Here is a 20,421-nt window from a genome sequence, read left to right as displayed (position 1 = left end):
CGTTAAGTTGTTCTGCAACTGTTTTTTCCACGTTCGTTCAATGATTCATTACAATCAGATTTAGTATAGACTGGTACACGAGGAATATCAGGAGAGACAATTTTCATAATTGTATCAAACAATACTTTGGTTCTTTTCTGAAGCCATTAGATTTGAAAACTATTCAGTTCCAGCTTTTTTATCATGTTGTTAAGTGAGGATATTGATTCCTTGAGATGTACTCGATGAACCTCAAGCTTGGAAGCCTTCCATAAACGTTCTAACTTGACAGAATATCTCTTGAAATTTTGAGTATTTTCATTTATCCAGGGATAGAAATTTGAAGAATGGACAACACTTTGCTTCAGAGGTGCCGCTGTGTCTAAATAAAATGGACAAAGTGTTGTCTCCAGGAGTTTAGCTGATTTAGAGTGGCCAGGTACGGTGGGTGTGCTCCGGTTAAAGAACACGGAGGCAGACTTCCAAATTCAGGTGATTTATTCGGTCTGTAGTGAGGATACAGTCACCTGACCTAAACCCAGTGGAGATGGTTTGGGATCAGTGTTGGGCAAGTGACTTTGAACAAGTAATTATAGTTAGTAGTTACCAAGAAGTAACTAGTAACTATTAGAGATGGACCGATCCGATATTACGTATCGGTATCGGTCCGATACTGACCTAAATTACTGGATCGGATATCGGAGAAAAATAAAAAATGTAATCCGATCCATTAAATATCACGAAAGCACCTCACAAAACTTGCAACACGCCGTAACTCACCTCAGAACGTTAGCACGTCGGAGCAGTATGCATCACATGATAGAGCGGCTGTGGCATGCGGGACCTGTCGGTGGTCTGGATAGCATTTGGAGCTTCGCTAGCAACCTGGCATTTCATCTCCGACAAAGTTATCCCGAGAGAAGTAAAGCAAGTGTGTAAGTCCATCTCTGAATGTTTGTAAAGCATTCCTGCGTTAAGCTTAACAAACGACTGCCTCTTCTTGCTGCTACTTCAATCATGAAACTGCTTAATGATCAGCTGATCGGCTTTTCTGTCGCGAGTCCGTCTCTCTTGTTTGTTTTTGGCCCACTTTGCACCAGAAAGAGGAAACCAGCGGCTGAACAACAGCAGCACGTTTAAGCTTGATAAGCTGTTGTTACAATTTATTTAATATTACTTTCTACACCAGGATCTTTTTCTACGTAGCTGACGCTGGTAACTGTGCAGGGGCGGATCTAGCAAAGTTTAGTCAGGGGGGCCGATAGGGCATTAACAGGGAAAAGGGGGCACAAAGACATACTTTTCTTTCTTATTCTCATTTAAAATGTCGAGCTTTTAATAAATAATTATCTGACACCCAAAGTTTTAATTTGATGTAAAAGGAATAGCAGTCAATTACTGTATATAGTGACTATTAACTCTAATATATATACCCTAGTAAGCTATAGTACTTTTTCCTTTGGGAAGGTACCATCTGTGCAGTCTGCAATTTTGTTGAAGAAAGATGTTGAATCTATTTAATATTTCTTGAAAAATAATTGATTTCTGTGCATTTTTTTTTCACACTGCATCAAATTAAGGTTGATTACGTCGATTAAGCATCATGAGGTGGAGCGTGAGGGGTGGTTCCCTATTTTTTATTTATTTAATTTTGTTGTTGCTGGGAGTTGGAACCCTATTAGTTAGGTTGCTTAATATTTACGCTAAGTACTCTTTAAAATACCAGAATAGGGAGGATGGTGCAGGTTTAAGTTTATTAGATTGATCAGTATTGCTGAACTATGAAATATTTTTTTTTGCATACAGGTATAACAGAATAGCTTTAGTGTAGTTGTTGTTTTAAACTTTAGTATGAACTTATACAAAATGCAGCAAGATATTTAAAAAACAGTTTTGTTGATTAAAAAACATTATATCGGATTCATATCGGTATCGGCAGATATCCAAATTTATGATATTGGTATCGGACATAAAAAAGTGGTATCGTGCCATCTCTAGTAACTATACTACTAACTATAGTTAACTCTACGTAGTTACTTAGAGTTAAAATATTGTAAGTCAGTTACTAAAAGTAATTAATTACTTGAAAAGTAACTATTGCGTTACTTTAAAAAAAATGTTCAACCCTCTGGGGTCCAGGGTATAATTGGCCATTTTTAACTACTTTTGATTTGACCTCTATATTCCACCTTTAAAAACTATTTACTTTGCCTGTTTGGTATCATTCTTTTCAGCACAACCTCACGTGTCTGAATTTACAGTTATGTTTTCATTTTGACATACTGTATTAACACAATTGACCTAAAATCAGACAAAAAACAATATGAGTAGAAAAAGTTATATTTTTTACTGTTACAACCACAAACATGTTTAATAAATCATTAACTTGAAATCTAATAATTTTAATATTTTAATAATATTTTAATAATATTTTAATAATAATAATAATAATAATAATAATAATAATGGATTGCATTTATATAGCGCTTTTCGGGCCTTAAAGTGCTTTACAATGCCACTATTCATTCACTCTCACATTCACACACTGGTGGAGGCAACTACAGTTGTAGCCACAGCTGCCCTGGGGCAGACTGACAGAAGCGAGGCTGCCATATCGCACCATCGGCCCCTCTGGCCATCACCAGTAGGCGCTAGGTGAAGTGTCTTGCCCAAAGACACAATGACCGAGACTGTCCGAGCCGGGGCTCGAACCGGCAACCTTCCGGTTACAAGACGAACACCCTTAAAATCCTATACACAAGGTTTGCAAACAACCATTTTGTTATTTGTAACAATTTACCTTTTACCTTGATTTTTTAAAAATAACTATTTCAAACTATTTACAGAACAATCAGCTGTTCTGCATTAAATAAGATGCCACAAATTATTTGTGCCACTCCAAAAAAATAATTTCTGTCCACCATAAAGGAGAACATCACAGCCTGATACCTGCAGGTCTGACAGCAGCAGGTGTATCACTGCTGTTTCTACCTGGAGACACCGTTTACACTGTAATCTGCATTTGCTGGTTTTGTGGCAGCACCTGTAACAATTCCATTCAATTCAACTCTATTTATATAGTGCCAAATCACAACAGTCGCCTCAGGGCACTTAACATTCAGCAATTGCCTCATTGTTCTGACAGACAACATAAAACTATCCACTACACTACACACTAACTTTTTTTGTTCTTTTTTCCCCTACACACTAACTACACAACACAACATACTATGCACACACTCCAAATACGCTAAACGTCACAAATCTCTCACATCTCACACCGTCACTCCTAAAACTTCCCCCTCTTCCTAAACAACCAAATGTCATGTTGCTATATCATTTTTTTGATTGGTCGACATGGTTCATTTTTCCACCAACAGGAAAGGGATGATTTGGGTTTTTTTTGCTCATAAGCAGAGAGTGCTTGCTGTGCTGTCCTTAGACAGTAAAAGTGACGAAACTATTGAGGAAAAAAACGCTGCGTATATATTGTTTATCATGACTCTGGTTTTATGTGACCTATCAACACAATTTAAAAACTGGTATATGTCACCTTGTTGCTTTGTAATCTTGAAGTGGTCATGTGATTGGCTTACCATGAATACTTTATTCTTCCTCAGCCAAACAGCAGCACTCATGCGATTGTTTTGCCCCCTTAGCTCCAGGTGTTGTGCCAAAAAGTGATCGTCTGCCAGAAAGTGATCGCTGTCCGCGGGAGTGCATGCAGCTGCTTAACCCTTTAAAGCCGGTCAGAGTGGGCACACTCTGTTTTGCGTAACATAATATTCCAGAAACACGCTTTGCCGATCCGATCAGCTGTTTGTAACACTTCCTACTTTGGAATTGACATCAGCGTGAACTATCGCATATCCGCCATGACCTGCCCAAAACCGGAAGTGATGTCATTTTTGCAGAAATGTATTTTTTACCATCATGGCCTCATAACCCTATACTAGTGTTTTTTAAAGTTATGTTTGACTTTCTGACTTTCTGTGTTGTTTCTGGGATGCTTAGGACTCATATTGCACTGCTGGAAATAGTTTATTTTGATGCATATGCTGCTTTTTTGCAAATTTGCACTATAATATTTATTTTCGTTTTTCCTGCAGTGTATAGAAATTAGTGTATTTCAAAAATAAAACTATGAAGACACTCAAAATAAATTTCATGTGGTGGGAAACTATTTTGTGCAACTTTTTTGCATTTACAGTTTTGAGGGATAAGCCTCTTAAATTTCTCTAACTAGAAATATATGTTAAAAAACAAAAACGATTTTCAAATTTTTTTTAGTTTATTGCACTTTTTGCAATTTATGTAATTTCTATGCACTTAATGCATGCATATTATTAAAATTTAGGCTGTAATGGTTGTATTGATGTAGAGCAACTTGAAATGCTCCCAAAAATGGCTCCACAGCATGTAAAAATATAATATAAGCTGTGGCGGACTTGGTTCTATGGTAAGTCTTAAAGGGTTAAAGCTGTAGCGCCCAGATTACTTATAGCTACTTCCATGCAGCTGATATAAGATTGGTTGTTGAAAAATAGTAACGCAACCGCACCGAATCCAATTCAGGATTTTGATTTCCATCACACTTCCACTGGATGCCCAGCTGCTCTCCTATTATGTGATTATCATCAACACAGAACTGGAGGATAAGACCGCGGTTCTGGGGGTTGGGAAGCTCATCTTGTAACCAGAAGGTTGCCAGTAGGATCTCTCTGTCTTGGTCGTTGTGTTCTTGGAACACAAGACACTTCAGTATGTAGTTAGTACCGGGCGACTCCCCTCCCCCACATCGGCACCAGAACCCTGTATTATCTACAGGGTAAGAATGCCTGTTTTATCAAACTATGGCTATTACTACTGTGATCATTTGCAGCCCAGTGTGCTGCTCTCTCTGCTGGGATGAACCACTGGAGCTCACCCAGTCATCCCTTTCTTTCTCTCAAGAAGAAGTGAAATAAATGTATTTATTATGTTATGAGTCTAATATTCTTTAAATCAAACTGTAATGAATAAATGAAGCAAGAAGATTTGGTGGCTCCAAGTGTTGTAGAAGAAAAGATAAACATCTCATTTTGAGAAATCAGCCTTTAAAATTAAGTAAGTACTGTGAATAAAAAACTAACAGCAAACCAATCGGTAGTCGCCAATTACTTTTGAAAGTAATTCGGAGTCCAATTATCCACTCAAATGTAAATAAAAGTTCACTTGACAGCTGTATAAAGGTTACCTGTTTATACAATAATATAAGTCACATTTCAAATGATCATCTGTGGAAAAGTTTGAATCCTGACCTGAGAGTTTCCACTGCACACTGTGAACTCTTTAGTCCAGCGGACAGAAGCTTCACTCCTGAATCCTGCAGGTCAGAGTTACTCAGGTCCAGCTCTCTCAGACTGGAGGACTGGGAGCTGAGGACTGAGGACAGAGCTTCACAGCTTCTCTCTGACAGGTTACAGCCACTCAGTCTGAAAAATAAAAGACAGTCATACAACAAATACTCATGTTGAGTTTGTTAATACATTTCACAACATTAAATCTTGACTTTCTATTTTTAGAGGAAACATAAACATACTAAGAAACAACATCATATGTATGAACTTAAATAATTGAATAATTCTAACAACAAACTGTTTTCTGATCTGACCTCAGAGTATTCAGTTTACAGTTTAAACGTTGTAGTCCAGCAGACAGAAGCTTCACTCCTGAATCCTGTAGCTTTCTGATACTCAGGTCCAGCTCTGTCAGACTAGAGGACTGCGAGCTGAGAACTGAGGACAGAGCTTCACAGTTTTCCTCTGAGAGTTCACAGATGTTAAGTCTGAAGATAAAAACATGAATAAAGATTGTTGTTAAAGTGTAATCAGGGTGCAATAGCTTATTGTCTTGTGCTGAGCAGGTTAGTATAAGTTCACTTTAACTTATAAATGAATAAAAATGCTATGGAACAAGGATAACTGGATAAAGTTTACCTTTACTGGTTAAATTATTGATTATTTTTGTTAGTTGATATAAACAAAACCAAACATCAAACATATAAACAAACAGAACTAAACAGAATACAAATTGATCTGACCTCAGAATATTCAGTTTGGCGTGTGGACTCTCCACTGCAGCAGACAGAAGCTTTACTGCTGAAGCTTTCAGGCTGTTGGTACTCAGGTCCAGCTCTCTCAGACTACAGGACTGGGAGCTGACCACTGACAACAAATTTTCACAGCCTTCCTCTGAGATGTTACAGCTGCTCAGTCTGGGAGAGAAAGGGAAAAAACAAAACAAAACAAAAAATATATGTGATCAAATGAAATTTGTTTATATGTTAAACCTTTTAAAAAAAAACAAAAAAAACCAACCTATGACACTATGAGTGCTACCAGTCCAGTGCACACGATTGGTACCTTGATGGTACCTTGCTCAGGGGTACCATCAAGGTAGCTGTTCGGTGGATTCGACCCCTGACCTTATGATCATGGGGCGACCACTCTACCTACTGAGCTAATAATTCTGTGTACACTATCATACAATATTAACTAAAACAATTATTTTAGAAAATCTTACTAATTCAGTAATTGTTATGCTATTTAACTGTGAGTAACACTGGATTTTAAACACTAGCTGTATAAAACTCCTCCTGTTAAAGGTGTGTATAAAGGAGATGAGCTGAAATGCAGACTTCATGGAGAATGTTTGCTGTCAGGATATATCAAAGACAAAGCAGAGATCCATCCAGTCTCTTCCACTAAGCCCACAGAGGGAAAGACAACCATTCTCACACACACACCTGCATGAAGTTTAGATCACCAGGTAATCTAACTGCATGTCTGTGGACAGTGGGAAGAAACTGTAGAGGACCCAGAGAGAACCCACTGTAATTCTGTGGGAACACTGGTTATGGAAGCCTTACAGTTAGATATGAATACTGTCAAGAAACAGGACCTGAGTGGCAATTTCAATTATGAAGCCCAAGTTCTCCTCCTTGAATCGCTACCTTATCGTGGTGGAGGGGTTTGTGTGTCCCAGGGATCCCAGGGGCTATGTTGTCTGGGGGCTTTTGCCCCCTGGTAGGGTCTCCCATGGCAAATTGGTCCTGGGTGAGGGACCAGACAAAGAGCGATTCAGAAGACCCTTATGAAAAGGATATCGAGAGAACAGTTTACCCTCCCCGGGATAGGGTTACCAGGGCCCCCCCCCCCCCCTGGAGCCAGGCCCGGGGAGGGTGCCCGAGGGCGAGCGTCTGGTGGCCGGGCCTTAGTCCATGGGGCCCGGCCGGGCACAGCCCGAAGAGGAGACATGGGCCCATCCTCCTGCAGGCCCACCACCCGCAGGAGGCGCCATAGGGGTCGGGTGCATTGTGTGCCGGGTGGCGGCCAGGAGCGGAGGCCTTGGTGGACTGACCCCCAGCTGCCAAGACTGGCAATAGGGACATGGAATGTCACCTCTCTGGTGGGGAAGGAGCCTGAGTTAGTGCGTGAGGTTGAGAGGTACCGGCTAGATATAGTCGGGCTCACCTCTACGCATGGCTTGGGCTCTGGAACCAGTCTCCTGGAGAGGGGCTGGACTCTGTCTCAGTCTGGAGTTGCCCCTGGTGAGAGGCGGCGGGCTGGGTGGGTATTCTAATATCCCCTCGGCTTGCTGCCGGTACGTTGGGGATTTTCCCGGTGGACGAGAGGGTTTGTTCCCTGCGCCTTAGGGTCGGGGAACGGGTCCTGACTGTCATCTGCGCTTATGCGCCGAGTGGCAGTTCAGAGTTCCTAGAGTCCCTGGAGGGGGGGGGGGGGGGGGGGTGCTGGAAGGTGCTCCACCTGGAGACTCTGTTGTCCTGCTTGGAGACTTCAATGCTCACGTGGGTAACGACAGCGAGACCTGGAGGGGCTTGATTGGGAGGAACGGCCTCCCTGATCTGAACCCGAGCGGTGCTTTGTTATTGGACTTCTGTGCTAATCACAGTTTGGCCATAATGAACACCCTGTTCGAACATAAGAGTGTCCATAAGTGCACGTGGCACCAGGACGCTCTAGGCCGTAGGTCGATGATCGATTTTGTAATCGTATCACCAGACCTGCGACCATATGTTCTGGACACTCGGGTAAAGAGAGGGGCTGAGCTGTCAACTGATCACCACCTGGTGGTGAGTTGGATCAGGTGGCGGGGGAGGACGCTGGACAGACCTGGTGCACCTAAACGCGTAGTGAGGGTGTGCTGGGAACGTCTAGCAGAGGCCCCAGTCCGCGAGATCTTCAACGCACACCTCCGGCAGAGCTTCAACAGCATTCCGAGGGAGACTGGGGACATTGAGTCCGAATGGACCATGTTCAGCATCTCCATTGCCAAAGCTGCTGCATTGAGCTGCGGCCGCAAGGTGGTTGGTACCTGCCGTGGTGGTAATCCCCGAACCAAATGGTGGACACCAGAGGTGAAGGGAGCCACCAGGCTGAAGAAGGAGTCCTATCGGGCTTGGTTAGCCTGTGGGACTCCGGAGGCAGCCGACAGGTATCGACAGGCCAAGCGGAATGTGGCTCGGGCAGTGGCTGAAGCAAAAACTCGGGTGTGGGAGGAGTTCGGAGAGGCCATGGAAAAAGACTTTCGGACTGCCTCGAAGAGATTCTGGCAAACCGTCAGGCGTCTCAGGAGGGGAAAGCGGTGCTCTACCTGCACTGTGTATAGTGCTGGCGGAGCGCTGCTGACGTCGACTGAGAAAATTGTCAGGCGGTGGAAGGAATACTTCGAGGACCTCCTTAATCCCACTGACACGTCTTCCGAGGAGGAAGCAAAGTCTGGGGATGAGGGGAATGACCCGCCAATTTCCGGGGGCGAGGTCACTGAAGCAGTTAAACAACTCCTTGGTGGCAGAGCCCCTGGTGTTGATGAGGTCCGCCCCGAGTTCCTGAAGGCTTTGGACGTTGTAGGGCTGTCCTGGTTGACACGCCTCTGCAATGTTGCATGGTGATCAGGGGCAGTACCTGTGGACTGGCAGACCGGGGTGGTGGTCCCCATCTTTAAGAAGGGGGACCGGAGGGTGTGTTCCAACTACAGGGGTATCACACTCCTCAGCCTCCCTGGGAAAGTCTATGCCAGGGTGCTGGAAAGGAGAGTTCGTCCGCTAGTCGAACCTCGGATACAGGAGGAACAATGCGGTTTTCGTCCTGGTCGCGGAACACTGGACCAGCTCTTTATCCTCTCGAGGATACTTGAGGGTGCATGGGAGTTTGCCCAACCAGTCTACATGTGTTTTGTGGACTTGGAGAAGGCATTCGACCATGTCCCTCGGGGTGTCCTGTGGGAGGTGTTGCGGGAGTATGGGGTGTCTGGCCCATTGCTACGGGCCATTCGATCCCGATACAACCGTTGCAAGAGCTTGGTTCGCATTGCCGGCAATAAGTCGGACTCGTTCCCAGTGGGTGATGGGCTCCGCCAGGGCTGCCCTTTGTCTCCGGTTCTGTTCATAATTTTTATGGGCAGGATTTCTAGGCGCAGCCAAGTGGCGGAGGGCTTTCGCTTTGGTGGCCTCAGAATCTCATCTCTGATTTTTGCGGATGATGTGGTTCTGTTGGCTTCATCGGGTGAGGGCCTCCAGCTCGCACTGGAACGGTTCGCAGCCGAGTGTGAAGCAGCGGGAATGAGGATCAGCACCTCCAAATCTGAGGCCATGGTTCTCAGCCGGAAAAGGGTGGAGTGCCCACTCTGGGTCGGAGATGAGTTCCTGCCCCAAGTGGAGGAGTTGAAGTATCTCGGGGTCTTGTTCGCGAGTGATGGGAGAAGGGAGCCGGAGATCGACAGACGGATTGGGGCTGCAGCTGCAGTAATGCGGACGCTGCACCGGTCCGTCGTGGTGAAGAGGGAGCTGAGTGTAAAAGCGAAGCTCTCAATTTACCGGTCGATCTACGTCCCTACCCTCACCTATGGCCACGAGCTGTGGGTAGTGACCGAAAGAACGAGATCGCGGATACAAGCGGCAGAAATGAGCTTCCTCCGAAGGGTGGCTGGCCTCTCCCTTAGAGATAGGGTGGGAAGTTCGGCCATCCGGGAGGGGCTCAGAGTAGAGCCGCTGCTGCTCCACATCGAAAGGAGCCAGCTGAGGTGGTTCGGGCATCTGACAAGGATACCCCCTGGGCGCCTCCTGGGTGAGGTGTTCCAGGCATGTCCCACCAGGAGGAGGCCCCGGGGCAGACCCAGGACACGCTGGAGAGATTATATCTCTCGGCTGGCCTGGGAACGCCTTGGTATTCCCCCGGATAAGCTGGAGGAGGTGGCTGGGGAGAGGGAGGTCTGGGCCTCTTTGCTTAGGCTGCTGCCCCCGCGACCCGGCCTCAGATAAAGCGGATGAAGATGGATGGATGGATGGAAGCCCAAGTTTTCCCTCCATCCTGGATGAAAACAGGACAGTCACAGCAGAGATTTATAATAAAAAAGGGAGAGTGTGCACTGAAAATGAGATAAAAAACAAACTGCTGGATTTGGAGACGTGAACAAGCTGACGATAATAAACCTGTCAGAGGGGCTGAAGGATCAGAGCTCATGTTCTTATTGGCTGGGCCTGGATTGTACTTTGATAAGAGATATAGACAAAAATGTGTCAGAAATACTGACACGGCCTGCTGGACTGAAAAAATATTTACTGAGTGAATGATAATCATTTAATTCACTATTTTTATGTTTTTTAACTGTTCTTTGAACTCAGCATTTCTGATTTATTTCCCATGGTTTTAAGATTTTTATCGATTATAAGATTTTAAGCAATGAGTTCATGTTTACTTACAGAGCTTTATTGGAGGCTTTGACCACTGGCAGCATTCTCAGAAGAGCCTCCTCTGAAGCAGAATATTTCTTAAAGTCAAACTCATCCAGATCTTCTTCTGATGACAGTAACATGAAGGTCAGAGCTGAGCACTGAGCAGGAGACAGTTTACCTGTGGAGAGACTTCCTGAAGTCCTGTATTGTTGGATCTCCTCCACTAGAGAACGATCATTCAGTTCATTCAGACAGTGGATCAGATTGATGCTTTTCTCTGCAGACAGATTCTCACTGAGCTTCTTCTTGATGTACTGGACTGTTTCCTGATTGGTCTGTGAGCTACTTCCTATCTGTGTCAGCAGACCTCGTAGGAGAGTCTGATTGGTCTGCAGTGAAAGACCCAGGAGGAAGCGGAGGAACAAGTCCAGGTGTCCATTTGGACTCTGTAAGGCCTTGTCCACAGCACTCTGGTAGAAGTGTTTCTTTGCAGATTCTCCTGTTTCAGACTTCTTGGATGTTGTTTGCTGTTGTTCCAGCAGATTGAGTCCAGAGTTGATGAAGGTCAGATGGACATGAAGAGCAGCCAGAAACTCCTGAACACTCAGATGGATGAAGCAGAACACCTTGTCCTGGTACAGTCCTCTCTCCTCTTTAAAGATCTGTGTGAACACTCCTGAGTACACTGAGGCTGCTCTGATATCGATGCCACACTCTGTCAGGTCTGGTTCATAGAAGATCAGGTTTCCTTTCTGCAGCTGATCAAAAGCCAGTTTTCCCAGAGACTCCATCATCTTCCTGCTCTCTGGACTCCAGTGTGGATCTGTCTCAGCTCCTCCATCATACTTGACCTTCTTCACTTTGGCCTGAACCACCAGGAAGTGGATGTACATCTCAGTCAGGGTCTTGGGCAGCTGTCCTCCCTCTCTGGTTTCCAGCACATCCTCCAGAACTGTAGCAGTGATCCAGCAGAAGACTGGGATGTGGCACATGATGTGGAGGCTTCGTGAAGTCTTGATGTGGGAGATGATCCTGCTGGCCTGCTCCTCATCTCTGAATCTCTTCCTGAAGTACTCCTCCTTCTGTGGGTTATTGAACCCTCTGACCTCTGTCACCATGCCAACACAGTCAGGAGGGATCTGATTGGCTGCTGCAGGTCGTGTGGTTATCCAGAGGCGAGCAGAGGGAAGCAGTTTCCCCCTGATGAGGTTTATCAGCAGCACATCCACTGAGGTGGACTTTCTAGGGTCAGTTAGGATTGTAGTTTTGTGGAAGTCCAGAGGAAGTCGACACTCATCCAGACCATCAAAGATGAACACAACCTGGAAGTCTTCAAAGCTGCAGATTCCTGCTTCTTTGGTTTCAGTAAAGAAGTGATGAACAAGTTCCACCAAGCTGAACTTTTCCTCTTTCAGCACATTCAGCTCTCTGAAAGTGAATGGAAATATGAACTGGATGTCCTGGTTGGCTTTGTCTTCAGCCCAGTCCAGGCTGTGTTTCTGTGTTAAGACTGTTTTCCCAATGCCAGCCACTCCCTTTGTCAGCACTGTTCTGATTGGTTCATCTCTTCCAGGTGAGGCTTTAAAGATGTCTTCTTGTCTGATGGTTGTTTCTGGTCTGTCTGGTTTCCTGGATGCTGTTTCAATCTGTCTGACCTCATGTTCATCATTGACCTCTGCAGTCCCTCCCTCTGTGATGTAGAGCTCTGTGTAGATCTGATTCAGGAGGGTTGGGTTTCCTGCTTTAGCGATGCCCTCAAACACACACTGGAACTTCTTCTTCAGGGTGGATTTAAGGTTACGATGACAAACTGCAGCTTGAAGTTCTGAATGAGAAGAAAAATAAACACTCAATTCCAAAAAGAACTAATCTTTAAAACATGTTGCTCCATCTTCCATCTCTGGAAAATGTCTCATTTATCCAGCAGCTTAAATCTTTAGATAAATCCTCTTACTGCTCTGCAGACGGTCAGCCAGCTCCTCCTGCTTCATTCTCCTCAGGAAGTCCACTGTGATCTTCACAAACGCCTCTCTGCTGCTGCTCCTCTGACTCTCTAAGCATTCTGGGTAATCTGGACTCAGAACCTTCTGGATCTTCTTCAGCTCGTTCTTCACAAAAGTGATGATGTTGTCCTCCAGCAGCTGGAACAGAATATTTATGAATGAGCCAATCAGACTGAAATCATGGAGCCAAACATCAGATCCATGTTGGACACACTGACGATCCACTGGTCTACAAAGAGCAGCATGGAGATGACTGTGAACAGAACAGATGTAACAGTAGTTGTTGTACATGTACAGACCATAAATATGGAGTCCAGCTGTGTTTGATGCTGCTGGGCAGACTGACCACTGGGAACCTCTGAGCTCTGCTGGTCCACTCTGTGGAGGAACCATGAAGGATTAGATCAACACAGGATAAAGATCCAGGAGTTTCTGCTCAAATAACTTCATCTGAATCAAGTCTGTCAAGTTTTAAACTCTCAGATTGTGAACATATCAGTAATTTTCAGTCTGTTTTCATGGACGTCCTTTCAGTGGTGATGTCAGGGATGATTTTGAAGAAGCTCATCAAACTGAACCATCAGCAGATCACTGCTCCAAAACCAGAACATGATCCGAGTCTCCCTCCACCACCAGAACACCAGCTTTACTAACGTGGTAGATCAGTGTAGTACAGATCAATAACTGATGAGTCATTTGATCAAAATCACTGAGTGCTTCACGTCTGACCCTCTGATGCTTCTGTAGACATTTTGCATATTTAATGAATGTCTGACAGTTTTACATTCATTCTATGAACACAGTGGAAATGTTGTGTTATAGTCTCCATGTTGTTTCCAGCATCATAAATTCTTAAGTTCAGAAAATTAGATTCTTTCTTCACAGCTGAAAAACAACAACATTTATTCTCTATTGAAATCTGCATCGTCCACTCCAAAGGTCACAATCTGAAGGTAACATCTGGTTTTGTTCCCTGTGGTTAACTCTGAGCATCAGTATGGTGGGATTTATCCACTACATCCACACCACTGTGGTTCAGTGTTGTCCTGATGGAGTAACAGCAGCCAGTATGATCCAGGCTTTAGCTGCTGGGTCTCTGTGTGACCTCTCAGACTGTTTAACAGATCAGACACAAAGAGAATCAGAGCAGCTCTGTTCTTTAAAGACAAACATGAACCCACTCAGGTCACACTTTCCCCACAGATATGAGCATCACTGTCCTCAAACAGCAAATGACCAAGTCGAACATTTGGATCTTTTCTCTTTCATTGTTTTCTTTTTAATGAATCTTTGTAACAATCTGAGGATGTTTCAGGTCATATTTATCCAGGAAACACAAACATGTAAAGGAGTCATCACAGCTCTCTGACCTCGTTGCTCCAGGTTCACCACTGAAGTCTGGATTTTGACCTTTGGACCGGTCACTCCTCACAGACGGACAGCTGGACCCTGCAGACTGTGACCTCTGACCTCTGCAGACACAAACATGATTGAAGCAGCTGTGATCACACAGACTGCAGATAATGCAGCTGTTTCCTGTCAGTAACATCCTCTTAGATTAGAGTTCAGCTTTTTACAGGAAAACTGGACAAAACTGATTTTTGTTACAAACTCATTTTCATTTCCTCTCAGCTCACAAACACAGTCAGACAATCAACCAGAGTCAACACTGATTATAATGTCAGTGCAGAATTATTTCTGTTACTCAGTGAGTTCAGCTCTCTGACCTCGTTGCTCCAGGTTCACCACTGAAGCCTGGATTTAGACCTTTGGACTGGTCACTCCTCACAGACGGACAGCTGGACCCTGCAGACTCTGCTCTGTCCTCCTCTTCCTCCATCATCATCTTCAGTCAGTCTGAGAGGTAAACCACAAACACTCAGTGAGTTCACATTAACAGGAGGAACTGAGTTACAGTCGCTGACCTCTGACCTGTCATGTGACCATGAAACCAGGTCAATATATCTGTAGGTTCAGTCATCCAGGTCATGTGATCTAAGGAGCTTGGAGAGAAAAGAGACGTCTTTAAGTTTCTGGAAGACGTTTCATCTGAGAAGCTTCTTCAGCTCTAAAACCAAACGGTGGAGAGTCCCAGATATTTAAACCTGAGAGGGAAAGAAAGCATGTCGCTGACCCACCACTGATGTTATTTCAAGGAGGAAACTGAGAGCCTTTGCACCAGGAGCACAAACATCAGCTCCAGCAATGATCCACTGATGTGTTTTTATTCCATGTATGAATGTTGTTATTGACAGAGATGACGTTTGTGTGTCAGTGATGCAGTGACTGTTGTTGTTACCTGTACAGGCTGGTTAGACTCTATGAAACAGATCATACAGATCTCTGCATGTTAGAAGAGACTATTAAAGGTCATGAATGAGACAAAGGCAGGGAGGCGTCCTTTACAGCTAAACAGCAGAGTGAGAGAACAGCCAGCACCTCTACATTTATCACATTATACAGCACATGTATGATACTGACAGGGATGAGAAGAATTTAGTGATTCTGATCCCATCATTGATATTACTTATTGATTCTCAGTAGCTCTGCTCTGACAGTCACCACCATCACTGAGCAGCATATCAAAGACATTTGTGCACATTAACTGCATGTTGTGGCTCAAATGTTTGTGCATGTTGGAGGCATTTCCTCTTTGTTGTGATCAGTGTTGGTCATTACTCAAAACAGTCATTATTACACATATTACACAGAACACTTTGATTAAAAGTAATGGAGTACGTTACTTCATTACTCCTCATAACATTACTTTGATGTTACTGTGTGAAATGAACAAATGAGCATGTAACAACATAAAGCTGAGGTACAGCCCCACACACCAACACAGATCCTGATGAGGTCACGTGATGTTTCTCTGAGTGTTTATGAACACAAATCAAAGATGAAACAGCACAAAGACACTTCAAAGTGATTCTACTGTAGAAACATGAACAGGTAGAAACCTGCAGCCTGACTGCTCATCACTTTGTTACCTGTTCAAGTTCAGCAGCAGCAGCTCACTTTATCACGGTGCTGGTCTGGGGTCAGTGTTTACTCAGCTTTAACTCACTCTGGGTTCTTGGCTAGCCTAGCTTTAGCTTAGTGTTAGCATGCTGTGTGCTAGCTTAGCGTCAGAGCTCTGCAGGTGTCTCGTGTGTAAATATTAATCACAGTGACAGTAAAGGAGGTAAAGGGCTGTGACGTCATCACGTACGCTGCGTCCTCTGTGAGCTCTGAGTGAACTCAAAGTACAAACTACAAGTACACAAACACGAACGTAGCTCAGAGTGGCGGACACACTCGGCCTCGTTGGTCCAGCTGTGAGTCCGTTACCGTGAACTATGGAGCGGCAGATTTGTGCTGAACTAAGCTGCACACAGCTGATGTTAGCCAGGAAACATTACACACTGACTTTAATGGAGAGACCGGAAATACAAACACACACAGTTTGTTGTGTGAAGAAATCAAACACGAGCTGAACAAACAGTAAAGTTCCTAAAGACAAACTGTTAAAGGAGGAAACAAAGCAAACTTACAGTTTCTTCACACACCAACAACAAGCTCCACTCCACACCTGGACACTAAACACGGACACACAGGTGAGCTGCTTCCTGGAAGGAGGCGGGACTCCACCTGAAACTCAGCACAGGTGGGAGGGGCTCAGCTCTGTGTGTGCTGATGTGTTAACTTTAAAAATATGCCGTCTGACTGCTCAGACTGAGTCAGAGTAAAGTTCACATGCTGACGTGTGGAGACATGAAACCTTGTTGTAGCTGCAGGTGTGAACACACTGATCCCAGATCAGCTCTGCTGTATTTGTAACATGAACATTTCTGCTGCAAAGCTTCAAATGTTCAGCATGTTTCTCTGTTTCCAGTCTATAGATCCAGTCACACTTTCTACCTTCACCTGTGCAGTAAAGACTGAGAGCAGAGCTGAAAGCAAGCGTCCAATCAGTGAGCAGCATCAACACCTGAGCTTCATTCAGACTCTGTTATTGAAGATGTTGTTGGTACAAAGTTCATCTGCTGCTCACATGAATCCATGAAAGATTTATTTCACTGAATGTTTCTTCAAAGCTCATTTCAACCTGTTGAAGTCATGAATGAAAGTGCAGACTGAGAGTGGATCACATGATGTTTGAGGTGTGTCATGTGACATGTTCAGTATTGTCACACATGTCTAGATTGTCCCTGATATCATAACTGCTCAAACACTGATGATTATATTTGAAGAATTATTCCTGATGGCAGCAAAGTTTGAATGGAGCTCTCTGTCTGTGCTGATTTGTCGCCCTCTGGAGGTCAAAGCACAAACTGCATGATGTCACTGTAACCACCACAGAGACAGGAAGTGTTTTTATGACTGAAACACTGAAATGATGCTAACGGCTGTCGTTAGGCTCACTGACAGCAGTGCTGATGTGTTCATGTCAAACACTGGCTCAGGTCAGACTCCTTCATCCTTCTCCAGCGTGAGGCCGCCCTCAGACCCACAGGAGCTCTGACCTTTGACCTCCTGACCCTAACCATTTTAGTCTTGTTGCATCTGCAAATCCATCCAAACTGTAGCCGAGCAAAAGAAGCTGGAAGTTGTTCTATGAATGATGTTGTTGAAGGAGCTTGGAAAGAAAAGCGTCTGGACTTCTTTAAGTTGCTTGAAGAGGGACATGGACGTCTTAACGCCCACTTACATCCTGGGACATTTGATCACAGGAAATCACATGATGGGGTGGGGCTAGATCTCACAATGGGTTCACCCAAAACCTTGGCTGATTGAGACCCACACCCGTTCTCACACCGTGGCTCGTGTGATTAGGTAGAGGATCAACAGGGGCTCCGTGTCCCTGAATTTAAACTGAATCTAAACACACCGTGCACAATGCCAAGTTAGATAATGGTTAAAAGAACAAGATAAGAATAAATAAAAAGATAAAATAAGGATAAAAAATAACTTAAAAAAATAAAATAAAAAGATAAATAACTGCAAATAAGTACAAATAAGTAACTGAAGACACGTGTGGTCTGCAGATGTCGATGTACATGGATGTACATGGAGTTTAATGTGCAAAATGAACTTAGTGTGCAAAGTGACCTGATGTGCAAACTGCAGTTTGAGGTCGGTCAGCTGTTCAGGAGTCTGATAGCAGTGGGGAAGATGGAGTTGTTGAGTCTGGATGTTCTACATTTCACACTTCTGAACCTTCGTCTCGAGGGCAGAGGTGTGTCTCTCCTCTGGACTCTGTGATGGTAGCTGCTCTGCAGAGAGGGCAGCGGGGTCCTGATGATCTTCTCCACAGTTGTTATCACTCTCTGCAGGCGTTTGCGGTTTGCAGTAGTGCTGCCGTACCATGCAGTGATGCAGCTGTCAGGCTGCTCTCCACAGTGCAGCTGTAGAACCTGCTGAGGATCTTGGCCAACATACCAAATTTCCTCAGCCTCCTCAGGAAATACAGCAGCTGCTGAGCCTTCTTGAGCAGCTGTGTGAGTTTGAGTCCCTCACTGACTCAAACTCCTTCAGTGACACTTGCAGCCTTGCAGATTAGTTTGCTGATCCTGATGCATCTCTGGAGCTGATGCTGTCCCCCAGCAGACAACAACAACATAGATGCTCTCACTAGTCCACTTTACCCTCTAATCACATCTCTGACATCTGCAGGTTGCTCCATAGAGACTCTTGTGCAATGCCAGGTGTTTGTGTTTGTCTGTAGGTACACATTAGATATGACCATAGACGCACACACACAAGTGAACACAGCAGCACAGATGGTTTCCACCTGCTTCCCTCTTTCTTCACACAACTGTGAGGATGATGAAGAGGTTTCAGGACGAGGTGGTCAGCAAGCACAGGATAAAGCAGGGCCATGAAACTCTCTGGTGCAGCAGATGTTTAATCAGACTCAGCTTTAGGCTTCTTTTCCCACCTGGCAGCAAAGTAACAGCTTCACTAATGTGAACAGTCACAATGTTAAACGTTTCTATATCTTCATATATTTTTATCTGTTGATGCTGCAGAATAAAGTCTGTTAACAGAGTGCAGGATGTGTAGAGCAGGTCCAGCTCTCCCTTTACTGTGTCCACTTTCATCAGCCCCTGTGAAGTGACACAGAGTGCATGTGTGTCTGTCAGCTGTTGTTTGTTGTGAAGGATGGAACAAATGAACACACACTTTTAGAGAAATCTGAAAAAGCAACACGTGCTTGGGCTCCTTCTGTGCTCGTCTTCATTAATGCTGATCTTTCTTTCCTGTTTGTTCTTTGGCACAAGCTTCAGTCTTTTCTCCCAGGGCTCCTTCACACTTAGAAACACACCTACATTCATTTATACACAAACATCATGAAACAAAGGCTTTGTAAAAGAGGACATGAGATCCTCTCTGAACAGCACATTCATATCAAACACAGGACTGAACAGGATATACTGAGTCTGTGCTGTTTTCATTGTTACTTGCTGAGTATTTTTCCAGTGTTTGAAATGTGACTCAAGTCTGATTCTTCTACTGTGTGTGAACTCTAAGCAGCTGCATTAAACAGCTGCTTTTCAAACCAGGCTCAATCCTATGACTCTGTGAATGTAAACTTTTGTCACCTGCATGAATAACAATCCTTGATCTAGTCAGGACTGCAGTGCTCCTGTGATCCCAGCTTATAGATGGAGGCTAGCATGAGAGGCTCAGCAGCTAAAGCAGCACACCTGGGTCTCCCAGCCTATTAAAAGCAGCCCTTTGCTTCACCTGCTTCACTAAACATTATTATTATTATTTAAGCAGAGTGGTGTGATTGATGTAGGCATTGCTGTGTGACAGGAGGACTTTTCTTGAAACAGCTCGTGTGACGTGAGCTGACGTAAAAACAGTGATGTTAGCTTGATTCTCTTGGCTAAAACTATTTTAAAAAGAGGGTCAATCATGCAAATCTGCCAATAGAAGCCAAAGTTACAGCCCCTCAGAGTTTAAAGAGAAAAGGCCCGTTTCCAACACTCGGTTGTGCAAAGGGAAACAGGCCCACAGTGCCTGAGTGTGTGGGTAATTCTTCAAATAATATTCAAAAGCAAACATTTTTAAGCATGTAAATAAAATTCAATCATTTCTGCTCTTCAATACCTAAGAAATGAAAACTGGCAGATGGTCCCAAAATGTGAAACGCCTGGCTATCTGTGCATTTAGTGCTGCAAGTTTTCACTGTTTACCTTCAGAAGCATAAATCTCTGCACAGATAATGTTCATATGTGGATTCCTGGTTTTCTGCAGTTAATTGTGACCCAAAGCGTATTTTTAAAGTGGTTCCAGGCAATAAAGTCTAAAAATAAATACATCTACTTCCTTTTTCTGTGTTCCAGCCTCAGTGACTCTGACACAGTGCTGTAATATTTACACCTCTGATGAAAACAGAGTTTGTAGTTGCAGAGAAATACTCGACTCATTTTGGGCATTTACGAGCAGGAACCTCAGAAAGCCCCTCGCTGCTTCACTGGTTAAGAAGCAAAGCAAACATTAGTTCACAGTGATGTTAATTAAGGCCCAAAGTTTAGGAACGAACGTCAGCACTTCACTAATGAATGTAATGCTGATTCATGTGCTTGTTTTGTAATGTGCATGTTGTGCGTTGCTATTTCCCATATTCTTTGGCACTGATAGATGAAGAGTCTCAGGCAGGACCGAGGCTGCCAGCTGCTGACAGTGAGCAGGGAGAGAGCAGCAGAAGCTGGG

At 44.3% G+C, this 20,421-nt stretch overlaps 2 protein-coding genes across 2 annotated transcripts in view; both read right to left on the bottom strand.

Annotated features, from left to right (window-relative positions):
• LOC146576956 (protein NLRC3-like) overlaps positions 1 to 20,421 on the bottom strand; it is a 91,426-nt gene that overhangs the window by 36,138 nt on the left and 34,867 nt on the right. The window contains exon 7 of the mRNA XM_085268140.1: positions 5,280 to 5,453. Coding sequence (XP_085124266.1) covers positions 5,280 to 5,453 — 174 coding nt within the window. The remainder of the gene's footprint in view (positions 1 to 5,279; positions 5,454 to 20,421) is intronic.
• LOC146576958 (protein NLRC3-like) lies at positions 5,897 to 18,800 on the bottom strand. The gene is made up of 4 exons (XM_085269673.1): positions 18,638 to 18,800; positions 12,669 to 12,767; positions 10,742 to 12,539; positions 5,897 to 6,235 (listed from the first exon to the last, which is right to left on the bottom strand). Exons 1-4 carry the CDS (start codon positions 18,798 to 18,800, stop codon positions 5,926 to 5,928), a joined length of 2,370 nt encoding a protein of 789 aa, XP_085125799.1. The 3' UTR covers positions 5,897 to 5,925.

The sequence above is a fragment of the Mchenga conophoros genome, linkage group LG3, assembly GCF_057382185.1.
Source record: "Mchenga conophoros isolate Kocher_MC1m ecotype Shallow Benthic linkage group LG3, M_conophoros_male_GT1.1, whole genome shotgun sequence".
In the NCBI taxonomy this organism is placed as follows: domain Eukaryota; kingdom Metazoa; phylum Chordata; class Actinopteri; order Cichliformes; family Cichlidae; genus Mchenga; species Mchenga conophoros.
This window is presented reverse-complemented; position numbering and strand designations above follow the sequence as displayed.

What these genes read in the sequence shown, in the direction of transcription:
- LOC146576958 (XM_085269673.1), bottom strand. Translation starts at nt 18,800, where the DNA reads ATGAAAGTGGACACAGTAAAGGGAGAGCTGGACCTGCTCTACACATCC. An exon ending in AGCTGTTACTTTGCTGCCAG is followed by an intron (nt 12,768 to 18,637) that starts GTGGGAAAAGAA and finishes CAGAATGCTTAG; the next exon opens with AGAGTCAGAGGAGCAGCAGC. An exon ending in AAAGCCTCCAATAAAGCTCT is followed by an intron (nt 6,236 to 10,741) that starts GTAAGTAAACAT and finishes TTTCTCTCCCAG; the next exon opens with ACTGAGCAGCTGTAACATCT.